Genomic DNA, 24,543 nt, shown 5'->3' on the forward strand with positions numbered 1-24,543 from the left:
CCGGGGAGCAAACGCCAGTCCACGCTCGGTGCAGGCTGATAACGGGAAGACGAGCCCCGGATTAAACAAATGTGAATGAATTTCTCTGCCTGCAGACAGAGCAAACGTATCAGTAGAAGCAAGTATACAGCAAGCAGCGAAATGCAACAGATCAGAAGGAACGCAGGTAGCCACGATTAGGGCAGACAAACAAATTTTCAGGAAATACAGGTAAGAGGCACATGGCGAAAAATAACTTTGACAGAATTCCAAAGTCATGTCCACGGCTGAAGTAGAAACAAATATTTCACTGGGCGTCAGTGCAAGAGGGGGAAGTGGGAGGTGCTGAGGGGGCTGTCGAATGTGGCAAAAAGGGGTAAGTGTGCTGAGGGGGCCAGGTGGGCCGCGTCGGGGCCCCCGTCCTTGAAGGTCTATCTCTTGCCTGCTTCCTCCTCCAGAGCTGCTGGCCTTGGTGACCGGCCCAACCTTGGGGGGCGGGGAGGGGGGGAACCAGTGGCTGGGCCCTGCCACATGCCTGGGCCTGGCCCTCTAGAATCCACTCGTCTCTTGAGCTGCGAAACAGGAGCCCACCCCCATCCACAGAGCCCTCGCCCATCCAGCCGAACTCCTTGAGGACAGTCCCTCACTTCCCCCCAGGACGCCCTGGCCCTGGGGACCGCTGTTTGGCACAGGGTGGTTGTCTGCTGAGGGTTCCCTGCTGGATGCAGGACCAGCTTCCTAGTGTTTACAGAGCACCTGTGAAATAAGTGACTGTCACATGCAGCTAGGGACTTACTGGCCAGCCTTGTCTCCGCAGGCACGCACAGGTGGGTTCTCCTGGTGGACCTGGGCACCCATCCCGCCACAGTGTGCAGGTGAGTCCCGGCAAACCCTGCGCTCCTGCATGCCCTCTCTCTGCAGCCCTGCACCTGGCAGCCCCTGTCACCTCTGCCTCTGTGCCAGGCCACAGGCTTCCTCGAAGCAAATGCTGTAACTTTGAGCCCTTGCAGGTGTTTTTTTTTTTTTTTTAGATAACAGCTTTATTGAGATACAATTCACATACCATACAATTCTCCCACTTGAAGGGCACAACTAAATGGTTTTTAGTCTATTCACAAGGTGGAGCAAACATCACCACTGTCTAGTTTCAGGGCACACCCAGACCCGCAGGAACTCCGTAGACATTAGCAGTCACTCCCCACGCCTCCCATCCCCCACCTCCCATCCCCCACTGGTGGTACCCACCAGTCTACCCTAAGCGTTTGCTTCCATGAGATTTCTGCCTCTACAGGTTTCTCTATTCTGACATTTCATACAAATGCAACCAGACAACATGCAGTGTTTTGTGTCTGGCCTCTTTCATTGAGCACAATATCTTCTGAGCTCATCCATGTCATAGCACATATCGGCACTTCATTTCTCCTTCGTGGCTGAGGGTTATTCCATCATATGGGTGGGCTGTGTTGACCCATCCACCCGTCGATGGACCTTTCGGTGGCCTGCACACTTCAGCGACTGTGAACAGTGCTGCCAGGAGCCAGGACTGTGTAGCTGCTTGCTGCTGGCATGGGGAACAGGGCTCGGTAGCTGTTCCCATAAAGGCAGAAATTGACCAGCCTCTTCACCAAACTGTCCCCTTGACAAGTCTAGTCCCCTACTAGACTCCAGTGCTCCAAAATCATTGCTTAGGACAGTTCCTCTTAGTTCTGTTGTCGTCCAGTGGAGGGAGGGGGTCCTGAGCTTCCTGCTCTGCTGACTTCCTGGTTGTCACTCTCAAACCCTTTGGTTTTGAGCCAGAGGCTGCAAAGTAAAAGGTTTACTGTAAGACGTGAGGTGAGGGAGTCAGTGTGACCCTCCCACATGCATACGACAGGCCTGAGAATACCCGAGGGCTGTCCTGGGTGGCTGTGGTGCTGGAGCCAGGCTGGGCCTCCACAGGCTACTGCATGACAATGGCCACTATGCCTGTGAGTTTTGCCTTGGCCTTGCCATGACCTTTCCAGGTGTATTTCGGCTTAGACTCTGCTCTTTTGTTTCCCGAGCCAGAAAGGGGTGGAAGTCTGAGCCCTTACTTGGTGTTTGCCATGAACGTGCGAGGACAGGTGCTGTGGGGGTAAGCCAGTGAGCTGGCTGTCACACACGCAATCATTGTGCCAAAAGTGTGTGTGACGTGGAGGGCTTCTCCATCACCAGTGCAGTGAGAGTGGGCACAGCTGCCCCCGGTGTGAGTGCGTCAGGGGGCGGATCCCAGGGCAGGGGCAAATAAGGTCACCAGGCTTATCTAGAAAATGGGCTGTGACAGTACTGGCTCTTGGTGGGGCGGGTCCGGTCCGGGTGAGCCCTTCCCACCTTCTGAAGCACGCTGCCAGCACGGACGTCTCCTGCCGCAGCAGCGCTGCTCCTCCCAGCACTCAGGGCCTGCGTGCAGGCTGAGGGAGGGGGACCGGGGGCCAATTCTGCTACCCAGGTGCAGACGCTCCGGGGAGGAATGCGGCCCAGGCCAGCTTCACGTGCCCACCAGAGGCGAGGATACATCAAAGTGGTGTCTTTGTGGAGAGCAGGAGCAGAGCCATTGGGAAGCCAGCGAGCCTTGGCCTCAGCCCTGCTGCAGAGGTTCTAGACCGTCGAACTCAGGTCCCTGGGTGCTGGGCGAGGGCCAGGTGTGGTCCAGGGTGACTCAGGGGCCAGAATAAGGCCTGGGGGACAAGTCTCTAACCCACAGTCACCAGCCTAGAGCCTGGGGCCAAACTTCCTACATCAATTCCCACACCAATTTCTTCCTTTATTCGATGAATACACATCAAAGTGGCAGTGTGGCTGGAACACAGCCATCAAAGTCACCAGCTACAGGGGCAAGAAGAGGAGAGGGAGTGGCAGCCACGTAGGTGCCCAAGCCAGCCCTGGGGGTCAGGGAGGGCCTGCCAGGTGAGGCGCCCAGCATGCTGACCCTGAGGAGGAACAGGAGCGAGCGCACAGGGGTGCAGGGAGGGATGGGTGCAGGATGGCAGGCAGCATGCATACGGCGGGCTCAGAGCAGGGCTGGGCAGAATGACCAGCACGGGGAGAGAGCTCTGCGGGGGTGTGGGCAGCGGCCACCACGAGGAGGGAAGGAAAGACTCTGGTGGCCATAGCCAGCGGCCAAGGCTGGCCCCTCTCCAGCTCAGCAAAGTTTCTGAGCTGCAGAAGCAACCCCTGAGTTCCTGTCTCTGAGCCTCCACTCACCTGTCTCTTTAGTCTCCCACTTTTTCTCATCAATTCTAGCAGGAGGAAGAGGGGCAGAAAAGCCATGGCCCCGTCAGGAAGCCTCTCTCAATCCAGAGTGGTGGTGATGGTGTTTCCAGGGGCACCTGGCAAGGTCTGCAGATGTTTTTTGGCTGTCACAACTGTGTGTCTGTGTGCATTTGTGTGCTATTGGCATCTGGTGGGTGGAGGCCAGAGATGCCAATCTACATTCTGCAATGCACAGATCAGCACCACCACAAAGAATTACTGGGCCTCAAATGTCATCAGCCCTGAACTGGTCAAGGCGTCCAAGGCACCTGGGGCTTTTCCACCAAGATGCATGGAGCAGGGGGTGGGGTGGAGAGACCAGGTGGGTGAGGTGGGGGAGGCTGCCACCAGCATGTCAGGAGGAGTGGAGAGGGAGGAACTGTGAGGGGGGACCGGCGTGCTCTGGCAGGCTGTCAGGGTGGGTCGCTCTACGGAGGTGACATCTGCGAGGGGCATCAGAGGCAGAGTGCGAAGGCCCTTAGGAGAAGAGAGTGCACCGAGGGAGGGGGCAAAGCAGGTGGCTTTGCTCTGTGCCCCCTGCGAGGCACTGAGGGCGGGGCCTGTGGGGGAGGCGGAGTGGCCCCGAGACCCAGTGGGGAGGTAGGGAAGTGAACCACGGGGGTCCAAGAGTCCGTGCTCGCCCAGCGGGTGTGAGGACGGGAGAGGAACACCGGTGGGCAAGAGGTGGGGGGGAGGGAGAGGACGACTTCCCAAACGCCTCTTTAAACGAAAGAAGAGAGACCACCTTCTAGGGCTGGGTTCTCAGTCGATCTGGCCTCAGCTGTGAGTCCACGCAGCTCCACGACAAGGGAGGAACCCAGATGTGTAGGTGTGCGACGGCGTTGACCGGCAGGCTCCGGACCCACCTGAACAGCTTGCCGACCTGGAAACACCTGGTCTCGGACCGCTCCCAAGGGGGAGGAGTCTCCTGTGGGGAAGGCGGGGCTCCGGGCGGGCAGTCGAGGGGACAGGGTCTCCATGGGTCCCGGGTGGGGTGTGGCCGCCGGCTGCAAAAGCCCGGCTCCCGCGCGGGGCCCCACCCGGGGGGCGGGGCCTGCCTCGGACGCACTGTTGGCCTCAGAGCGCGGGCGGGGCCTCCCGAGGAGAGGGCTGGGGTCGAGGGGCGGGGCCTCCCGGAGAGAGGGCTGGGGTCGAGGGGCGGGGCCTCCCGAGGAGAGGGAGCGGGTCGAGGGGCGGGGCCTCCCGGAGAGAGGGCGCGGGTCGAGGGGCGGGGCCTCCCGGAGAGAGGGCTGGGGTCGAGGGGCGGGGCCTCCCGAGGAGAGGGAGCGGGTCGAGGGGCGGGGCCTCCCGGAGAGAGGGCGCGGGTCGAGGGGCGGGGCCTCCCGGAGAGAGGGCTGGGGTCGAGGGGCGGGGCCTCCCGGAGAGAGGGCTGGGGTCGAGGGGCGGGGCCTCCCGGAGAGAGGGCTGGGGTCGAGGGGCGGGGCCTCCCGAGGAGAGGGCGCGGGTCGAGGGGCGGGGCCTCCCGGAGAGAGGGCGCGGGTCGAGGGGCGGGGCCTCCCGGAGAGAGGGCGCGGGTCGAGGGGCGGGGCCTCCCGGAGAGAGGGCGCGGGTCGAGGCTTGGGGTGCGGCCACCAGGGCGGGGCGGGGCGGGGCCTCCCGAGGAGAGGGCGCGGGTTGAGGGGCGGGGCCTCCCGGAGAGAGGGCGAGGGTCGAGGCTTGGGGTGCGGCCACCAGGGCGGGGCGGGGCGGGGTCTCCAGAAGCGAGGGTGCAGGTCCTAGCGCGGAACGGAGCCTCGGGCGGAGAGGGCGCGGCTCGGAGCGCGGGGCGGGGGCCTCTGGAGAGGGGCGTGGCTCGGGCCCCGGGGCGGGGCCAGCGCCGCGTACTTAAGCCGCCGCCGCGGATGCTGGCTTCCCGCCATGGCTCTGAGGCGCTTCTGGTCTGCGCTGCGGCCCACCCTGCCCCGCCTCGCCTCGCTGTCCACGGCGCCGGCTGCCCGCGAGCAGCCCGCCGCGGGCTCCGGGGCAGTGCCGGGATGCGGGGCGGCCGAGACCGTGCGGCCGCCGGTGCCCGCCGTGGACTTCGGCAACACGCAGGAGGCGTACCGCAGCCGGCGCAGCTGGGAGCTGGCGCGCAGCCTGCTGGTGCTCCGCCTGTGCGCCTCGCCCGCGCTGCTGGCGCGCCACGAGCAGGTGCGCGGTGGGCAGGTGGGGGCGGGCGCGCGGGGTCCTGCGGATCCCGGGAACCATCGTGGAGTTTGCAGGTGTAAGACCCGGGCCTCCCGAGCATCGCCTGCCGCGAGGGAGCCGGGAAGGGAGGTGTTTCCTGTACCCCTCTCGGACCTCGGGAATTTTCCTACTTGTCAACACTAGCAAGGAGAAACAACCAAACAAAGACAATTTTAAGTTTCAAGATATAGACCACTTGCAGGAGTACAGAGTTATCACCTGGAATTTATAATTGAGTATCCTTCATGTTGCCCCATGTTGTCTGGGGTATTGAAGGGCCCATAGCCAGGGACCCGAGAGTTCCACAAACTGGGACCCAGCCACGCCCGGACACCGCCATTCTGAACAGTGTTGGGGAAAGATGGGAAGACCCGCAAAGTCCAACCTTAAACTTGCACATGGTGACTTTAAAATGTGTGAGGGCTTTGGGGGAGTGACAGGCAGAACATCTTAGCCAGTCTGGGGGTATTAGACAGTTATTTCAAGGTGACCCTGGGAATAGTTTGCAGGAATCAAGCTGTTGGCACTGGGGATCTGGTGCTTTTGATTTCTTGGGTGAGACTGTGCTGAGATCACCAGACTGGCCCCTTGGGCCCCCCTGGGGAGTCGGGGGGTGCACAGGGGTGGAGAGGAATCACCAAGACACACAGCTTTGATGAGGCCTCTCAGATGGGAGGTGGGGAGAGGTCCACTCAGAGTCAGGTGGCTGTGAGGCATTGGCTTGAGCCCCAGGGGGGATTCACTGTCACTTTGGAGCCTAGGACTGATGGTGGCAGGAGTGGGGGGAACGGTGGAAGAAGAAGGGCTGGACTGGGAAGATGGAGGTCTCTGGGAGGCCATCTCTGTGTGTGTGCAGACGTCGATGTCTGAGGTCAAGCCCTGGCGGTGGAGAGCCCAGGCCAAGCGGGGAGGGGGTGAGAAGGGACATTCAGGTAAAGGAACCCATGGGGGAAGGGGAGGCGAAGAGGACCCTCTGGGGAGTGTCAGCATCTAAGGGAAGAGCAGCAGGTGCCAGTGGTGTTGCAGCGGGGAGGGGAGGGTGAGGCAGGGGGCAGGAATGCCAGGGGAGGGAGCGGCCAACCACAGGGTCTCTGTGGGGGACATGGACAGGTGCATTGGGTGGCTGCTGGGTGGGACAGGACGCAGTGCAGAAGCCTTGCCCACCTTGTGGCTGGCTGGGAGGGAGAGAGGGCCGGACACTGGCTAGGCCAAATTTCTCTAGGCACAACACTGAACTTTCTTCCACAGATTCAAAACCAGCCGTCACACTGAGTAGCCAGCAGAGCTGGGGCGTGGGGTTGGTGCCCAGCCTGCTGAGGGGAACGAGCCCCAGCACCCTCGTGCTAACCATGGGAGGGATGTGTTGGCTCTGTTATCCCTGGGGTGCCTGCCGGGGCAATGCCAGGGCTCAGGGATGGGAGTGTGGGTACCCGGAAGAGGCAGGGCGTCTGGAGACAACTTTTCCCAGGTTCTCGATGGGTCCAGTCTGTCCTGGGGAGGCCCTCTAGGGTCTGTGCTGTTGTCATTGCTGGTGGTCCCACTGGTGTCAGTGGCCTCAGCCCCGGAGCACCAGGGGCTGAGGCCAGGCTCTGAGCATGTGAGCTGCTCACCAGACCCCGGTCCTGTGGGTGGCCCTATCGTCTGGCCTGTGGCAAAAATTCCTGCTTAGACAGGGTCTGCCAGGCTCTGGCTGGGGCAGTGGGGGCTGTCAAACCTGCCCCGAGGAGCGTCCAGCTGCAAGAGCTGAGGTTTGAGCTGCTTCCTTGGATAGGGACATTTAGGGACTCTGTTGGGGCCTGCAGTTGCCTGAAAGCAGGCCTTTTTAGGAGGGTTCAAAGTCCAGGTTTCCAGGACAAAAGTGCTGTGCTTGGGTGTGAGCCGTGGCCGAAGAGGGGACAGGACCAAGGGTGCAGCTGCTCCCTGAGGGGCAGGGCGGGGAGAGAACTGGCTCCACAGTCGGTTGTATCTCTGCATGTGTGTGCGTCTTTCACAGTGAAACAAGTGTGTGTGTTACTGGTGCAAGTTCCTAAATCCTCGAAGTGTTCCCCACCTGGAGAAGAGATGGGGGCCTGTTCTGGTCCCCGTAGAGCCATGCCGGGACATATGTGACACCAGGATGGTTTTACATTTTGCTCTGGGGTTGGCTTTAAAATTGCCAACCTGTCCCATGTGCTACCACAGCCCTGTGCCAGGAGCTTCCAGGCACGGCCCAGCCAGGTCCCACCTGCCCCGTCTTCTGGCATAAAGCATTCCTGGAGCCAGTGCAGGCTGGCGTCCGCTTCACTGGGTGCCGGCTATGGCGGAGGTGAGCAGTCGGTTGCGCAGAGGCTGCCTGGCCCTGCGAGGGAGCGTTGCCGGCCCTTGCAGCAGTCAGTCACCCGCCCTCTGTCATGGTGTGTTTCTGACTGTTCCCTCAGAGCTGGCGTGGATGAGGCCAGGGGTTCTTTTGCGGAGCTGAATGATGGTTTTCAGGTCCCCAATTCTGCTCCGCCTGCCACGTGGGTGATCTTTGATGTGTCCAAGACCCATCCTTTCCTCCCAGCTGGCCCTGGGTGCTGCCCTGCGGGGACTGGGGCTGGCTCAGTGAGGCGAGGAGGCCTGCCCGCATCTCAGATGTTGGCACATTTGTTTTCCGGTTTCTAATCCTCTTTAGAAAAGAACAAAATGCAGTCAAGGCAGATCCTGGGCAGAGGCTGCAGGAAGGTGGGCATGATTGCCTTGGAAACCTGGGTCCCCGGGGCTGCCCGGTGCCATGCACAGCGGTGGCTGGGGGGCACGTCCAAGAGCTCCAGTGTGCGGTTCAGGAAAAGGTGGTGGCTGCGTCTCCCTGGGGGCCGCATGGAGTTGCTGAGGGCTGGTTTGCAGATGAAGGTGTTTGCCTCGCTGATGCTTTTGCTTAGACTAGAGGTTGTTCCCGAAACTCCGGTCCCAAGAGATGCTCTCCATGAAAAAGTGGTTCTGGTATCCATTGGGTTTGAGAAACTCCAGAATCTTCCTGTCTTGGAGCCAAGTAGGTGGGGGCAGTGGACGTGGGGTTTCCGCACAGGGTGGGGTGTGTTCTGAGCATCACACTCGGCCCTCCTGGCCCCGCAGCCTCCTGCTGTCGCTGTTCCCGGCTGCCCTCTTGTCCCCCCTGAGCTCCAGTTTAGCATGTCACCTCCTTGCCTTGTGGGCCCCCCTCCTGGGTTAGCAAATGCCCTGCCCCGCCCCGCCCCGCCCCACCCCCTGTTCTGAGCCTCCTGCCAGGATGCGGGCTCCTGGTTGGTTCCTCTAGCTGTTGCCAGTCACTAGAACTGTCCCTGGCATGCAGCCACTGGGGACATTTGAATAAATGATGGGGTGAGATGTGCCTGGGGGAGAGAGCTGAGTGGCTCCTGGGCAGTGTCTTCCGCAGGGGCTTGTCTGCATCTGTGGCCACCCGGCCTGGACGCCCCGCCCCGCCCCTGCTGGCCCTTGGCTGGGCAGTCATCTCCCAGGCCCCTGTAGACGGTCCCTGGGCTCAATGTCTCTGTTGGCAGGGCACGCTGCACTCCAGCTGAGCTCACACTCAGCCCTGTTCGTTGTTTAGCTGGCCTCATGCCAGGCACACTGTTCTAGGGACCTGGAATAAGAGTGAACAAAATATTTAAAAATCTGGGAACTCGAATTCTAGAAAGTCTCGTCAGATCTGCCTCCTTGCCAGTGGAACTGCTGAGGTGTGGCCATGGAGAACGTTAGGAGAATGCCCGGTGCTGTCCCCGGGGGGCCAGCTGTTCTCTACCCACCAAGCAGGCACCCCTGTGTGCGGTGGGGGTGACCGAGAGTGGGCCCTGTGGGGGTGGCATGCAGGCGGGAGGGAGGGGGTCGCCCTGCCCTGGTCAAACTGCTGTGTGTGCAGAAGCAAGCTGCTTTGGGTGGTCTTCACTGTAAAGCCAGCGTTGTGAGCCGAGTCTGTCCCAGGAGACCATATCGAGGCCCTGTGGTTGGAATGAAGTGTCGGGTGGGGGTAAGCTGGGGTGTCCTGCAGGGAAGGGGAGGCTGGGCGCCCCCAGACAGCCATTTCCCATTGACTTTCAGCTGCTCCACTTCGCCAGGAAGCTTCTGGGGCAAAGGCTGTTCGACAAGCTCATGAAGGTGACCTTCTATGGGCAGTTTGTGGCCGGCGAGGACCAGGAGTCCATCCGGCCCCTGATCCAGCACAACAAGGCCTTCGGCGTTGGCTCCATCCTGGACTACAGTGTGGAGGAGGACCTGAGCCCCGAGGAGGCCGAGCGCACGGAGATGGAGTAAGGCCTGCCCAGAGGCCGCACAGACATGCTGGTGGTGACCCCAAGTCGCCCTGGGCTTTTGGGGGCCTGCGGGGCCATGCCTGGCCCCCTTGCTGAGGGCCCTCCTGGTTTCTGCCTGGAGTTCTTGTGTTGTCCTTGTGCCGAGGGCCGCTCCGGGCTGCCAGCTGTGCAGCAGGCCTGAGGAGGGTCGAGGGTTGGGCAAACTGGCCCTGTCCAGTGGCAGCTGGCCCTGTCCAGTGCTCGGTCTTGCACGGTTTGCGGGCTAAGAATGGTTTCTACATTTTCACATAGTTGAAAGAAGTCAAAACAAGGGTACTATTTTGTGGCACATGAAAATTATGTGAAATTCCAATTGCTCTCGCCCTCCGGGAGCAGAGCTGAGTAGTTGGGCAGAGGAGCTGTGGCCCAAGGCTGAGAACGTGTGCTGGCTGGCCGCCCACACAAACGTGTGCCAACCCCTGTAGCAGGCTGCTCTGGCTCCCTGCTCCAGGAGGGATTCCTGACCAGTGGGCGGGTCCCACCGCCCCAGCCTGCCAGGCCCCAGCCTGCCCTGGGCTAGTTTCCTTGTCTGCAGGTGGGTGTGGAGCCTCCCAGGCCCGGCCTCTGCCTGGGTGTCTGTGGAGAAGGGAATTACGCGAAGAGTGGCATGGCCAGGCCACTCCCGTGGTCGCTGACTGGCTGTGGGGCCCCCTCCCTGGGCAGGGAGTGTAGGGGGACAGTTGGGCACCTCCTGGGCAGCAGGACAGATGACAGGGTGATGTTGCCCTCTGCTTCCAGGAGTGTGGCTGGCTCATGGAGGGTCCAGGTGAGACCAGCCCTTTCTTTGAGAAGTGCCTGCGCTAGCACCTGTCCCCCTCCACGCCGGGCCCTCGCTGGGATTTGGTGGCCCCTGTCAGGCCTGGTGTTTACTCTGCCCCTCCCCAGCTGGCTGGCCTGGGTGGGGAGGGAAAGGCAGTCACATGAGACCTCCAGCCCTGGGGACAGAATGTCCAGAGCTTCTTGCCCCAGCAGGCCAGCTGGAGGAGGACTGGCTTGGCGAGTCCAGCCCCTGCCTTGCAATTGGCTATTTTGAAGGCGGGGTGCTCCAGCCCAGGATCCCCCTCTGTTCCAGGCAGCCCCAGCCTCTCCGCCACCTGGGTACTTGGCTGCGGCCTTGGCCGAGGCCCCTGTGAATGAGGAATGGGCTGTGTGTCCTCAGCGAGAGGGCTGGCAGTTTCACAGCCGGATTTTCCCTCTCAGGCGCCTCTGGTCTGAAAAGACTCCTTTCCTGGGGCAGCTGGTCCTGCCTGGCTTCCTCCCTGCCCGCAGGGAAGTCTGGAGGTGGGCCAGCCCGTCCGCCAGGGGCTGCCCCCGCCCCCACTGTGCCCTTCACCTCCCTGGGCCACCCTGCTGCTGGCAGCTGCAGTCTGCAAGAGCCCTGCTGGGGCTCTGGGGTGTCAGTGGCAGCCCCTCCCCCCGCCTGGGCCACGGGGCAGAGCTGGGCTCGCAGGTGTCAGTCCCCCGTCCACGCCTGCCGGGCTCATGGGGCGGGACCAGGCATGCAGACCCCTGTTCGGGGAACTGTTTCAGTGTCCTTGGTGAGGTCCAGAGACCCATCTCCCAAACCCACGTTCCTGTCACAAGGCCCATAGACTCCACTCTGGGGAGAGAAGCAGAGGCCACTGCCCCAAATTAAGGCCACGGAGGGGGCGGGGCGCGGGGTGCCAGGCCTCAGTAGGAGCGTCTGAGGGCCTGGTGAGGCCCAGCAGTGCTCCCGGGGGAGGAGGAGGAGGCGGGGGAGGAGGAGGAGGCGAGGGAGGAGGAGGAAGGCTGGAGGGAAGGAGGGGAGTGCCTACCTGAAGGAGGGGTGGGGTGGTGCTTCCTGGAGGCTTGTGAGAATGCAGAGGCCAGGCTGGGCCCCCTGCGGGAGAGGAGCCCCACAGTGGGGAAAGGGCCCAGGGCGTCTTCCTGATGACAGTCCCTGGAGGGCCGGCCTGGGTGGGGTAGGTGGCAGGCGCCTGGCCGTGCGAGCCCAGGGCTGGCTGGAGGGCCCTGGGCCCTGGTTCCCAGTCTGGCGGCAGCGCGAGGGGATGGGGAGGCAGGGCCTGGGGGAGCTAGGGAGGGGGTGCAGGGGCAGGATGTGGTTCTTCCCACCCACCTTTCCCTCCACCCCACCCTGCCCACTTGTTTCAAACAGGTACCAAGCTACAAGTTCTCCCGAGCCCCTTGCCCGTTGCATTGCGTGTGCGAGTGTCTGTGCACGCGCGCCCTTCTGCTGACCGCGCTCTGGGTGTCTGGTTGAGGCTGCGTGGGTTGAGGGAGCATGAGGTGGGGCCCGGCCTTGGGGAGGCATCAGAGCATGGTCCCCACCTGGGCCAGGGCCCCGAGTGTGCCTGTTCACCCTCCCCGCTCGAGAATCCTGCGGCCACCTGTGCCACGTGCCACAGCTTCCCTGTGACCCCACACCCTGACACAGCAACATCCTGGCTGTGGAAAGCCAGGTTTCCTGAGTGTGGCAGCGGTGCCGTCTGGCTCTGACTGGTCTCGAGGTGTCTAAGCCAGGGGCCTCAGGAAGGCCCGGGGGACTCCCCGCCCTGCCGGGGGTCGCATGTGGGGCCTGCCTGCTCCCGTTCCACGGTGATGTCTCGCCATCTCCTGCTGCCATGTCTGCTTGCCAGGGCTAGGTGACTGGAGCCATGGCTGCCTGCCAGCTCCTGTCCCCAGGCCGGGCCTTGTGGGTGTGGTGGCACGTGAAAAGCCAGTGCGGGCTGTGCCTGGCTGCCAGGACCTTTGGGTCCTGACCTGGGTGTCTGGCTCAGAATCCCCAAATAAGGGCCCTGGGTTGCCTGGGAGCCAGCCAGCGAAGGAGGGCTTCCTGGCAGTGGCCCGGTGGCCCAGGGCTTGCTCCGAGAGCCGTGAGGTCAAAAGCTGCAGCCAGGGCCTCCTGGCACTGAGGCCTCCAATGCCAGGTTCACTCATCACTGCCCTTCCTGGGGGTGGGAGCAGAGCTGCAGCCCCCGGGGTCTGAGTGAGCTGGCTCCGTGGTAACTGGCTTAGTGAGGCTTTAAATGCAGTCACGTGATGGACAAAGCTGCCAGAGGGGTCAGGGTTGGAGGAGCCGTCCCTTCATCTGAACAGACTTCTCGGCCATGGCTCTCTCCCAAATGGCACAGCACCCAAACCGAGTGCCGGGAAGCCGTGGGCAGGGACTGGGCGGGGCTGGGCACTGTGGAGGAGGGATGGGCCATTGGGACCACTCAGGGGGACGGCCATGGGCCATAGCAGCCTGGCCTCCCCACCCCCTCCTAAGGAGGAGTGCTCCTGGGTGGGCCTGGGGCTTGATGAGAACCCAGCCAGGGTTTAAACCAGATGAGACGGTGAGATCTGATTTGCATTTGAAAAGAAAGTTTCTGGTTGCTGCTTGGAAAATAGGCCTCAGGGGCAAGAATATAGCAGGGGTTGCCTGCAGGGGGCAGGCCCGAGCTGGCCTTGGTGGGCCTGTCATCAGAGAGCAAGGGGCCTCCCGCTGGATTCTGGGAATTTAGGATGCTTGGTGGCCTGCCCTGACTGGCTCTGTGTTCCATCTTTTCCTTGGAAGCAGGAATCCCTACTGTGTGCTCTGGGCTGTTTTGAGGACTTGCCCAGCAGGAGGGAGGGAGGGGCTCCACACACAAGGGCGCAGCTTCCCGAGCCCCATTAACTGCTGTCCCTCCCAGGCTCAGGTGGTTCTGCCAGGCCTTGGAGCCAGCCCTCCACCAGGGTCCAGGTTAGATCCACAGTGTAGCCTTGATGGGAACTTGCTGTTGCCTGCGGCCCGGTGCTATGACCCTGACCTTTGCCCTCTCCCTCCTCCCCGCAGGTCCTGCACCTCAGCCGTGGAGAGGGATGGCAGCGGTGAGTGAGAGGCCGAAGTTCAGGAACAGGTGCTGTCCCTGCCCTGTACACACACACCCTGGCGGCTCAGGAGAGTCTGGGCTCTGGGCCTGACGTACCTGCGGCGCCTGATGAGGACAGCCACTATCTCGTGGCCCGCCCGGTGGACCAGGCCTCTGCTGGGGGCTCTGCCCTCCTGGCTCTTTGCCCCAGGAGGAGGCTCAGCCAGGGGCCTGGGAGTGCAGAGAGGGGCAGGCTCGGAGCCGAGGAGCCAGGGTGGGACAGTGCAGGCGCCAGGCCGGGCAGGGGCCTGGGGACATCTGAGAGCCTGCTTCCGAGCCCGGCGTGTGTGCGCCTTCCCAGGCACGAGTAAGAGGGAGAAGCAGTACCAGGCCCACCGTGCCTTTGGAGACCGCAGGGACGGCGTCATCAGCGCCCGCACCTACTTCTACGCCAGCGAGGCCAAGTGCGACAGCCATATGGAGACCTTCCTGCGCTGCATCGAGGCCTCAGGTGAGGCCCCTCTTGGCTGGCAGGGCCCGGGCTCGTGGCGACGCCGGTGGGTGGACACCGGGCTGCGCTGAGCGAGGGGGCCGGGCTCCAGTCACACGCAGGTCGCACCCGTCCAGCCCCTTCCTGACCGGCCCGGCTGCCTCCCGGGAGGCACCTCCTGCCCCCGCCCCCCTTGTGCCCCCTCCGCACACTCCTGTGGGCGCCGTGCCAGGATGGAGCTGTAGGAAGTTGGCCCGAGTCGGCTGGCTGAGGTGCCTGCAGCCCCTGGGGTCGAGGTTCCCTTCAGGGAGCTGGTGCTGTGCCCTCTAAGGGAACCCTCCCTGGCACAGCTCGGGGCGGGGGGGCCTGGAGGGGCAGCGGCTGCCGCGGCGGGCAAGTGAAGCCTAAGGTCACTGAGGCCCAGTGTCCTTCATCGGAAACGCACCAGACCCTGCGCGACGCCTGCGGGCCCCGCAACCCCCCCGTTAGAGGAGTGGGTCCCACGTCGTCTGTGTGTCTGAGCCTCGTCACGGGGCCGGAGGGCCCGAGTGGCCGGCACAGCCATCAGAGCGTCAGGGTCAGGGGCATCTCCTGGCCGCTGCCTGCTCTCCCTGGGGGTGGACAGAGGGGAGGGCCCCGCAGAAGCAAGTGCTCCAGCCTGCGCTCTGCTCTGCGTCTGGGTGTGGCCCCCGAGGGGGCCCCCTGTGGTGCTGGCGGCACAGGGGAGGAAACTGAGGCAGGGAGCCTGTTGGGGCCGCTCGTCAGTGGGCAGGTGGCTTCTTCGCCCACTGTCATCCCCCACACATGTGGCAGACACAACCCGCCCCTTCCCACCCTGGCCACCCAGGCCCCTGCCCTCCGCCCCCACGTGCCTCTCTGGGGCCTTCACAGCTTTTCCTGTGGCTTCTGACAGGCGGAGCCTGTGAGGACGGCTTCTCGGCCATTAAGCTCACTGCGCTGGGGAGACCCCAGTTTCTGGTAAGTGCCAGAACCTTCCGCCCACAGAAGCTGGTGATTTGCGGTACACGTGTGGATGCTGTGGAGGCCGGAGCCGGGCTGGGCGGTGGGTGTGCACCCCAGACAGCCCCCGGGCCCGTGTCTGCAGCTGCAGTTCTCAGACGTGCTGACCAAGTGGAGACGCTTCTTTCACCAAATGGCCGCAGAGCAAGGGCAGGCGGGGCTGGCCGCCATGGATGCGAAGCTGGAGGTGGCTGCGCTGCAGGTGGGGCAGCCGTCCCCTTCCGGGAGGCGGGGGGGGGGGGGGGTCGGGGGGGCACCCTGTGGCTCCAGAGCTCTGCCCAGGGGAGGTGGCTGCAGCTGATGCGGGACTCGGCGTGCGGCTCACTCTGCAGCCACTGGGGTTGGCTGGGGAGGAGGGGCAGGCCAGAGGGACCCTGGACGGGGCTTGAGGCCGAACAGAGACGGAGGAGGTGCTGGTGGGAGGCACGGGGAGCCTCCTGGCAGGGGACTTGCATCAGCAGCCAGGCAGGAATAGACCTGTCTATGCAGCAGAAACACAAGCCAGGAGCGGGTTTGGTTTCGCTTACAGTGTAATGAAGTCAGATACACAGCACCACAAGCCGGGCGGGTGGGGGACGTGAGTGATCAGGGCTGACCCAGGCTTTCTCACTTCTCAAGGAAAGCATCGCCAAGATGGGCATCGCGTCCAGGGCAGAGATCGAGGGCTGGTTCAGGGCGGAGACGCTGGGCGTGTCTGGGTGAGAGCAGCCCCGGGCGAAGAAGGGAGTGTCTGCCCCCTTTCAGCCAGGGTTCCAGCCGCGCCCAGCGGCCTCTCCCGATCTGGCTCCCTCCCCAGAGGGTGGGCCTGGTGGGTGACAGTGCCCAAGGAGCCACTGCCCCGTGTCGCACAGAGTAGGAGTTGACAGGGAGCCGGGAGTCCCTGGGGCTGGGGTGGGCAGCGTGGACGCCGGGCCAGCCCAGACCCCAGAGAGATTTCTTACAGAATTATGTGGGTCCCAGACCGAGAGTGTCACGCGTGGTCCTCTCTGGGCCCCTCGCCCCATCCTCGGGGCCCGGCCTGCCCGCCCGCCGCCTGCTCTCAGAGGCTGTGTCTGCCTCCGCCTGCCTGGTCTGCGCTGGGCTCAGTGTGGCCACGTTTTGCTGCCATGGGGATGCAGGAATGTTTGTATTTTGGTTGTAATTTCTTCAGTGAAGAACACTATTTACATTTTCTCTGTTTTTTAAAACTGAACACCAAGGTGGGGGTTGTGGTGGTTGGGTTTGCGGATGCTCTTTTGGGGAACGGCTGGTTTGGGCCCGAGTCCCCTGACCCATCCTGGTGCCCGGGGTGGAGCTGCCGCCGGCCACCGTGCTGACGTGCCTTCTCCCCCAGCACTGTGGACCTGCTGGACTGGAGCGGCCTCGTCGACAGCAGGACCAAGCTCTCGCAGCACCTGGTGGTCCCCAACACACAGGTACTGCGTCCCCTCGCTGACTCAGCTCAGCAGGGCACTGGGCCAAGGAGGGAACTCAGTTTACCACGAGTGTCTCCTTTGGCCCACCCTGGAGACCATGGGCCCCTCAGAGACCTCTGTGATGCATAGGGTGCTCGGGGGGACAGAGACCCACATGGAGCCTTGCACCATGAGGAGACGGTGTCTGGGGACCTTTGCTAAGTCATCTGTCCCGTGTGTTGGGTCTCCTCAAACCTCAGAGCTGTGAAACGGCAAAAGTCACTTTATTTCCCCCTCTTCATTCTAGAGTTGATAGGGCTTGGCTGGGTGATACTCCAGCAGGGTGTCCTGGGTGCTGTCCTGGGTGTCCAACTGTGCTCGGAGGGTGTTGGGCTGGGTCCTCTCTGAAATGCCCTAATCGCGCTTCGGAGGTTCGGTGCTGGCTGCTGGCTTGGGCTTCCTCCAAACATGGCGGCTGAGTTCTAAGGGCAAGTGTCCCCGGAGATGAGAGAGCTCAGCCTCAAACTTTGAGCCACCGACCTGGAGCCTCAGGGTACAGCATGTCCAGTGTGGCCCTTCTGCAGGGCCACCAGCTGTTGTACACTTCACCATGTGTGTGGCTGGAGATAGATGCCATCTGTGCCCAGTGGGGCAAGGCCACCAGGGCTGCATGGGGCAGCAGAAGGCATCTTCCTGGAGGGTGCCTTCGGCCCCCACCACGCGGCAGTGTGTGCTGCACGGCTGTGCCTCCTCCCTGCCCTGAGCTGAGCCCTCGCTGGACTGCGTGATCAGCGTTCGTTTCCGCAGTGTTCTGTGGAAGCTGGAGAGGGGCCTCCCCACAGTGGTAGGGCCTCTCAGGGACCTGGGGAGACCTGGGGCACACATTGGGGGTTCAGGCCTGGATGGGCACTGAGCTCCCTCCTGGTGCTGCCTGGCCCTGTGCTGGCTGGCTGCCAGGTTCCAGGGCACCAGGTCGCCTTGTCCGGCCGGCGCAGGGCCGGGCGCTGACCTTCACGTGCAGACAGGAGTGAGAACTGGCTGGTCCTGGGGCTGGCACTGGGCACTGGCAGGTCCAGGTGGGCCCGGGTGGCGCTGCTGAGAGAGGAGTAGCTGAGGCCTCCCAGCCCTCGCTGTGCGCCTGCCACGTGCTGTGTCCTTAGACAGGACAACTGGAGCCCCTGCTGTCCCGGTTCACGGAGGAGGAGGAGCTGCAGATGACAAGGATGCTGCAGCGGATGGACGTCCTGGCCAAGGTGAGCCCGCCCTGCGCGGCCAGGGCTCAGGGGCCCCGGGACTCGCGCACAGCGAGGGCACCTGCCTCACTGCAGCCACAAACGTACCCTGCACCTGTCAGAGAGCCAGGGAGGTGGGTGTGCGGCTGATGGTGGACGCCGAGCAGACCTACTTCCAGCCGGCCATCAGCCGCCTGACGCTGGAGATGCAGCGCAAGTTCAACGTGGAGAAGCCGCTCGTCTTCAACACCTACCAGTGCTACCTCAAGGTGGGCCTCCCGTGGCCTGCTGCGGGGGGGCTGCCCTCGTCCAGCTCTGTGCGTCTGCTGGCCTCACTCTGAGCACAGGCTGGGGGCTCACGGGCTGGTCAAGGGGGGAGCGGGCCGTGCCCCGCGGGGCTGGGGGGATCCCTGCGGGGCCCCGGTTCCCAGCAGCTCTGCCCTTCTGTGCAGGGGAGGCCGAGCCGGGTGACTGTCCCCTTGCAGGAAGGCAGGCCTTCTCTGACTCCAGCTGCCTGCCTCCCTCCTCAGGGCCAGGAGCATGTAGGGAGTAGCAGGAACATGGGACATGCCTGGCACCTGAGCTGCGAAGGCTTCATGTTCGTTTTCTCCAGTTTGATTTTGGTTCAGGGTCCCCTAAGAATGTGATGACAGCTCTGGGCCGCTCCCCAGAGGACTCACCTGGGATTGTCCGGGCACTCAGGGAGTCCGGGGGGGCTCTAGTCTGAGGGCACTGAGCTCCCGGGCGTGAGGAGGTCCGGAGCTCTCGGGGACGAGCCAGGTGCCCAGAGGACACAGGGTGGTGAAGGGGGTCCAAGCAGATGCCCCCGGCACGCACCCTGTCTCAGGCAGCCCGAGGGTCTGGACCACACAGTGACAGCTGGTGCCTGGGCCACTCCCCCACAGGGCCTGCCCCCAGAGCTGTCCCCCCAATAGGCTGTCCCCCGCACAGGGCCTCCCCCGACAGGGCTGTCCCTAGGAGGCTGATGTTCCCACTGTCGTCGCTCTTTGAGGACAGAGGTCAGAGGCCCATCCTTCCCCACACCTGCTCCAGGGCCCCTGAGCTGCTCCTGCCCCAGGACAGCTGCCGCCAGGGCCCGGCTGCCCCAAGCTGACCACACCTGGGAGCGCCTGGCTCCAGGAAGGCCCCGTCTGGCTGCTGCCCTGTCAGCCAAGCTCCCTGTGAATTTTGGCCCTGGCCCCACAGGACGCCTATGACAATGTCACTCTGGATGTGGAGCTGGCTCGCCGCGAGGGCTGGTGTTTCGGGGCCAAGCTGGTGCGGGGGGCATACATGGCCCAGGAGCGTGCCCGAGCCGCGGAGATCGGCTATGAAGACCCCATCAACCCCACGTACGAAGCCACCAACGCCATGTACCACAGGTGCTGCCTCAGGCTCCCAGGGCGGGGCGGCACGAGGGACGGGGGCTGGGGGAGGGCCTCGGGACGCCACCGCTGCCCTGACCTGCCCAGGCCAGAAACCCCGCAGGAGCCTGAGCCGCATGTGTGTCCTGAGGCCAGGACTCATAGCTCCTCTGCTTCTGTGTCATTTTTTCCACATCAAGGTTTTTCTTTTTTGAATTTAGAAAGGCCTACTGTACTGTACTGGCCACATTCCCCCGGCTCCTGCTCGCACTTAAATGAGGTGTGCGCAGGCCCGGCCGTCCCTGCACCGCGGCTCGGCCTGTTGCCCTTTTAATCCACACGGCGGAACGTCAGCTGTTCTGCACCTGCTCTCATTGCTCTAGTTATCTGGGTGATCTGAGCTTTTCCCGCTCAGAGGTGTGTGTGCCTGTTGCAAGATCAGAGACCCCTGGTGTCCCCTCGCTGGCTCCAGCTCCCTCCCTGCGGCCTGCCCAGCACCTCCGTGCAGCACGTGCGTGCGTGATCGCGCCATCGCTGCGTGCGTTGTACGCCCTGTCCTCTGCCTGGTGCCTTTCTCATTTAATGCTCTATCTGGACCCTCCTGTGTCAGCATCCAGAGCGCGGGACGTCCAGGGCTCTGTGCCTGGCATCTGCGATCTTTGGTTCTAAGCCTGGTTATTGTAACAGGGACTCCCCGAGCATCCTGTCCCCCTCTGTCACACACGCTGTCTGAGGTTCTGTGTCTGAGGACGCAGCTCTCGCCCATTCCCGGAAGTGGAGCTGCCGGGTCAGAGGGAACGTCCCTCGAGCCTGCAAGTGTCCTTGCTGCCTGAGGGCAGTGCTGTTCTGTGTCCCTGGGGCACAGGGGTGCTGCCCCGCCAGGCCAGGCCTCCGGGGACCTGCTTCCCTTTGTTTCCTCGTGGGGCCAGGGGTGCACTGGGCCAGGGGTGCACTGCAGGGTCCCTTCCCAGAAGCAGCTGCGCGTGTCAGGAGGTGCACGGGCAGGTCTGGGCTGGCCCCCTCAGGCCCCTGTGGTCACAGCATGTTTGATGCAGGAATGTGGTAGCCCAGCTCGGTCCTCTCCCAGACAATGCTTGCTTGTTCTTGGCGCTGGTTCTTTCTTTTTCATGAGGGGCCGAGGCAGGGCGGATGCTGCTCTTGTCCCTCCTGTCACTGGGCAGCGTTGGTGGGAGCCAGCTCACTGGGGGCTCTTGGGTCTGCCCGAGGCCTCCTGCCCCTGCGGCGGCCGGCAGTGCGAGGCACAGGCGGGGGGGGCCGGGGGCCGGGCTCATGCGGCGTTCCCTCCAGGTGCCTGGACTACGTGCTGGAGGAACTGAGGCACAGTGCCAAGGCCGCGGTGATGGTGGCCTCCCACAACGAGGACACTGTGCGCTTCACTCTGTGCAGGTAGGAAGCCCCGACCCTGCCTGCAGGTCTCTGGCTGGGGGAGTCGGCAGTGGCCCAGAGTGGGCAGTGTCCGGGGGAAGGTCATGGAGCGAGCCGGTGCAGTGACCTCCGTGCCCCCAAGCCCTAGGTCCAGCTGCAGTGCCTGACGCTACTCCCCTGCGGGAACAGCGCGGCTGTTTGCAGTTACTTTGGGTTTTTTTTTTTTTTTTGAGACAGAGTCTCACTCTGTTGCCCAGGCTAGAGTGAGTGCCGTGGCGTCAGCCTAGCTCACAGCAACCTCAAACTCCTGAGCTCAAGCGATCCTCCTGTCTCAGCCTCCCGAGTAGCTGGGACTACAGGCATGCACCACCATGCCCGGCTAATTTTTTCTATATATATTTTTAGCTGTCCATATAATTTCTTTCTATTTTTAGTAGAGATGGGGTCTCGCTCTTGCTCAGGCTGGTCTCGAACTCCTGAGCTCAAACGATCCGCCCACCTCGGCCTCCCAGAGTGCTAAGATTACAGGCGTGAGCCACCACGCCCAGCCTAGTTTGGGTTTTTTTTTCTGAGACAGTCTCACTCTGTTGCCCAGGCTGGAGTGCAGTGGCATCATCATAGCTCACAGCAACCTCAAACTCCTGGGCTCAAGTGATCCTCCTGCCTCAGCCTCCCGAGTAGCTGGGACTACAGGGGTGAGCCACCATGCCTGACTGATTTTCTGTGTTTTTAGTAGAGATGGGTTTTTTGTTCAGGCTGGTCTCAAACTCCTGACTTCAGGCAATCCTCCCGCCTCAGTCTCCTAAAGTGCTAGGACTACAGGCGAGAGCCACTGCACCTGGCCGGTTATTTTGGTTTTTAAAATAAGCCACCCGACTTAGTAAAGTTTCAGATTCAAAAAGTAAATTTCATTAGAAGGTTCAAATAGCTTATTGCAACCTACAAACACAGAACCTCTGAGCCCAGTGGTAGGTTATAAACGGTTGCCCTTAAAGTTCTCGACTACAACTGCAGTTTAACACAGCCTGTTTTCCCTTTACATGTTTGTCCCGCGGAGCAGAGCTTTGGTGGAATTCTAACAAGTCAAATGCAGAAATTAGGTCAAGTCAGTTTCTAGACATCCCGGTACTGTCCCCACTGTCTTGTATCCCACACCCTAACTCCTGCCAGGCCGTGCCGGGGTCCTGTTCCCCACTCCCCCGGACTCTGCCTTCCTGGGTTGTGGGCCCCAAGAAGCCTGGAGGGCCCGGGCAGTGGCCTTACTGGCCCTCGCCTTCCAGGATCCCATGTGATGGGGGGCGGCCGCAGGCCCGAGGCTCGTGGGGCGCTTGTGGGCGCTGCTCGGGGAGCTGCCTGACGGTGCCGAGTCGTTCAGTGACGCCCATGCTCATCCTTTGTTCATGAACTGCTGCCTTTTCACACTCTGGAATCGCAGTGCACCCCCTTTTGTGCCCCGATCCTCCGCTAGACGTCCCAGATAGATGTATTGTGACAGGACGGGCTCGCTGTTCCTCTGTGCGTACGGCCTGGTGGCGCAGGCCCAGGGGGCCTCCTCTCAGCTTTCAGTGAAGAACTCAGCCTTTCGGTGGTGGCCACGTGCACTTCAGGTTGGAATCACAAGGCCAGTGGACTCGGACTCCGAGTAGACACATCACAGACCAACTCTTAAAGGGACAGCCTGTCCTCAGCAGGGCTTCCTTTTTCTTCCAAATCTCACCCTCCATCCCCGCCTGTCCGCCATCTTGCTGCGGCTGCGTCTCCTGCCCTGCACGCGGCCTCCCCGTCTCCCGAGTGGCAGCTGGGCTCTCCCTCTGCTCGTAGCCTCTAGGGCCCCGGGCCGGCCCCCACCAATACCGAGAAGGCTCGGCGTCTGCAGGCCAGGCTCTGTGCCCCTGATCTTGGTGGCTGGGGAACCCCGGGCAGCTGGGGCCCCTCCCCTGGGGAAGTGGTTCTGGGTCCCCAACAGTGGCAGCTGTCCTGTCCTCTGCCTGGCCCAGGCCGCCACACCACACATCCAGGCATCTCAAACAGCCTGGCTGGGCTCTGGCTGAGTCACAAACCAGCCCCAAACTTAGAGGCCTGAACGGCAGCGTGCTCTGTGGGCAGGTGGTGGGCTGGGCTCAGCGGGTGCTTCCGCTGGCCTTGGCTGGGTCCCTCTCGCGTCTCTGGACCGCATCCCATGCCTAGTGCCCCACAGGCCAGCCCAAGCTTGGTAACGTGGTGGTCTCCGGCTTCTAGAAGACCTGGAGAGGCTGACTCTGCTGGAGTCCTGTTTCCTACCTTCCTGTTGGCCAGAGGCAGCCAGGAGGCCAAGCCCAGATGCCAGGTGCAGAGCGCCTCTGCCTGTGCTGGGAGAAGCCGTGGTCACGTGGCAGAGGCTGTGGACACCAGCGGGGGAGGGGTGGCAGGACAGGGGCAGCCTGGCTCTCTTGGCGCTCACCTTCCAGTGGCGGAGAAAGGCAAACTCAAGACCAGGGTGATGTGGCAGAGACAGGTCCCTGCTTTGGATCAGGCAGCCCTGACACTGGATGGGGGATGGACTGACCGTCCTGCAGAGTCCTGGCTGCTCGGGGAGCCTGAGGCTGATGAGAACAGGGAGGCGGGGCCCCGAGGGAGGGACGGGAAGCACAGGCTTTGCCAGGTGCCTGGGGGGTGAGGACCAGGCTGGACACGCCCTGGGTGGGGGCCCCACAGTGCTGGTGCAGACATGCCAGGTCCGGATGCCTGGATACTGGAAGCTGGAGGTGAAGATGTGTGAATCGTAGACATGAGCACATTTCAAACTCTGGGAGCTTTTGTAAGATCCTACAAGGGGAGGTGGGAAGACAGACAGAGTTGGGGGCCCCCACCTCAACATCTGAGCCACAGTAATATGATGTGAGCCACATCTGTAATTTTAAATTTAGTAACCATGTTAAAAAAAATGTGAAATTTCAATAATATATTTTAATTAACCCCAAATATACAAAACAGTATCACATTAATTCACAGCACATCTCACTTCAGAGTGGCCACTTTCCAAGGGCTCAGGGCCATTGCTGGCTGCCGTGTTTGGGGGCAGAGGAGCAGCCGGCAAAGGGAGCGCGGGTGGGGGCCACGCAGGGGACCTGTCACCCGGCAGAGCCCCAGAGGGGCTGGAGAAGGGCCTAGGAGCTGCCACACTTCCAAAGAGGGAGGTCGGGGAGGGGAGGGCAGGCGGGGAAGGGGACACTTTGCTGGCTGTGGGCTGAGGCCTCCCCAGGGAAAGCCCGGTGGAGCCCTGCTGGGAAGAGGCCTGGCTGGGGCAGGGCAGAGCCCAACCCCGGCCCTACCCCTCAGGGGATGAAGGCTGGAGTGTGCAGATGGGGGCCTGGGGAGGGGCTTGGCGCTAAGATGGGGTCCCTGTGCCCCGTGCCAGGGGATAGTTTCCTGGGGCCAACCCTAGCTGCCCAGCTTCCCCTCCTCACAGGATGGCGGAGCTGGGCCTGCACCCCGCTGACGGCCAGGTGTACTTTGGACAGCTGCTGGGCATGTGCGACCAGATCAGCTTCCCGCTGGGTGAGCCGGCGCTCCCTGCACGGGTGGGGGTGTGGGGGGTTGGGGGGGCCGGGACTCACGGCTGCTCTGCCGCACGTGCAGGCCAGGCGGGCTTCCCTGTTTACAAGTATGTGCCCTACGGCCCCGTGATGGAGGTGCTGCCCTACCTGTCCCGCCGCGCCATGGAGAACAGCAGCCTGATGAAGGGCGCCCGGCGGGAGCGGCAGCTGCTGTGGCAGGAGCTCAAGCGGCGGCTGCGCACCGGCAGCCTCTTCCACCGCCCAGCCTAGTGCCCACTGCTGCGCCACTGCCCTTGGCCTCCGTGCACCCCGGCTGTGGCCTCCCAAGGCCCTCAAGCCCAGCAGGGACTTGGGGGTGGGGCCTGGGTGGACCCTAGGCTGTTGCCATCGCTGCAGCCCAGGCCCAACCTTGCAGATTCACCTCTTACACCCAAGACTTTGAGACCTGTGGGAGGTGGGGCCCCGCCCAGGGTGTGGGCACCCAGCGTGGGCCGAGTCTGATACCCGTCTGAGCCGCTGTGAACGGCTGGGACCTCCCCACCTGTGCAACCCGTGCCCTTGGA

At 62.8% G+C, this 24,543-nt stretch overlaps 1 protein-coding gene across 2 annotated transcripts; it reads left to right on the top strand.

The window, feature by feature from the left end:
• Positions 1–5,121: 5,121 nt before the first annotated feature.
• LOC138401447 (proline dehydrogenase 1, mitochondrial) lies at positions 5,122–24,328 on the top strand. 2 transcript variants are annotated; one of them, XM_069496871.1, is made up of 14 exons: positions 5,122–5,400; positions 9,493–9,701; positions 13,543–13,577; positions 13,920–14,069; positions 14,962–15,026; positions 15,154–15,270; positions 15,687–15,766; positions 16,402–16,483; positions 17,623–17,715; positions 17,817–17,963; positions 18,901–19,076; positions 20,367–20,465; positions 23,893–23,981; positions 24,063–24,328. In XM_069496871.1, the coding sequence occupies exons 1-14, from the start codon at positions 5,128–5,130 to the stop codon at positions 24,248–24,250; spliced, it is 1,803 nt and encodes a 600-aa protein (XP_069352972.1). In that variant the 5' UTR covers positions 5,122–5,127; the 3' UTR covers positions 24,251–24,328. The 2 variants fall into 2 exon arrangements, with proteins under 2 accessions (XP_069352972.1, XP_069352973.1); XM_069496872.1 differs by having other exon boundaries at positions 5,122–5,245.
• Positions 24,329–24,543: the final 215 nt, after the last annotated feature.

Source organism: Eulemur rufifrons, chromosome 21, assembly GCF_041146395.1.
Source record: "Eulemur rufifrons isolate Redbay chromosome 21, OSU_ERuf_1, whole genome shotgun sequence".
Classification (NCBI taxonomy): Eukaryota; Metazoa; Chordata; class Mammalia; order Primates; family Lemuridae; genus Eulemur; species Eulemur rufifrons.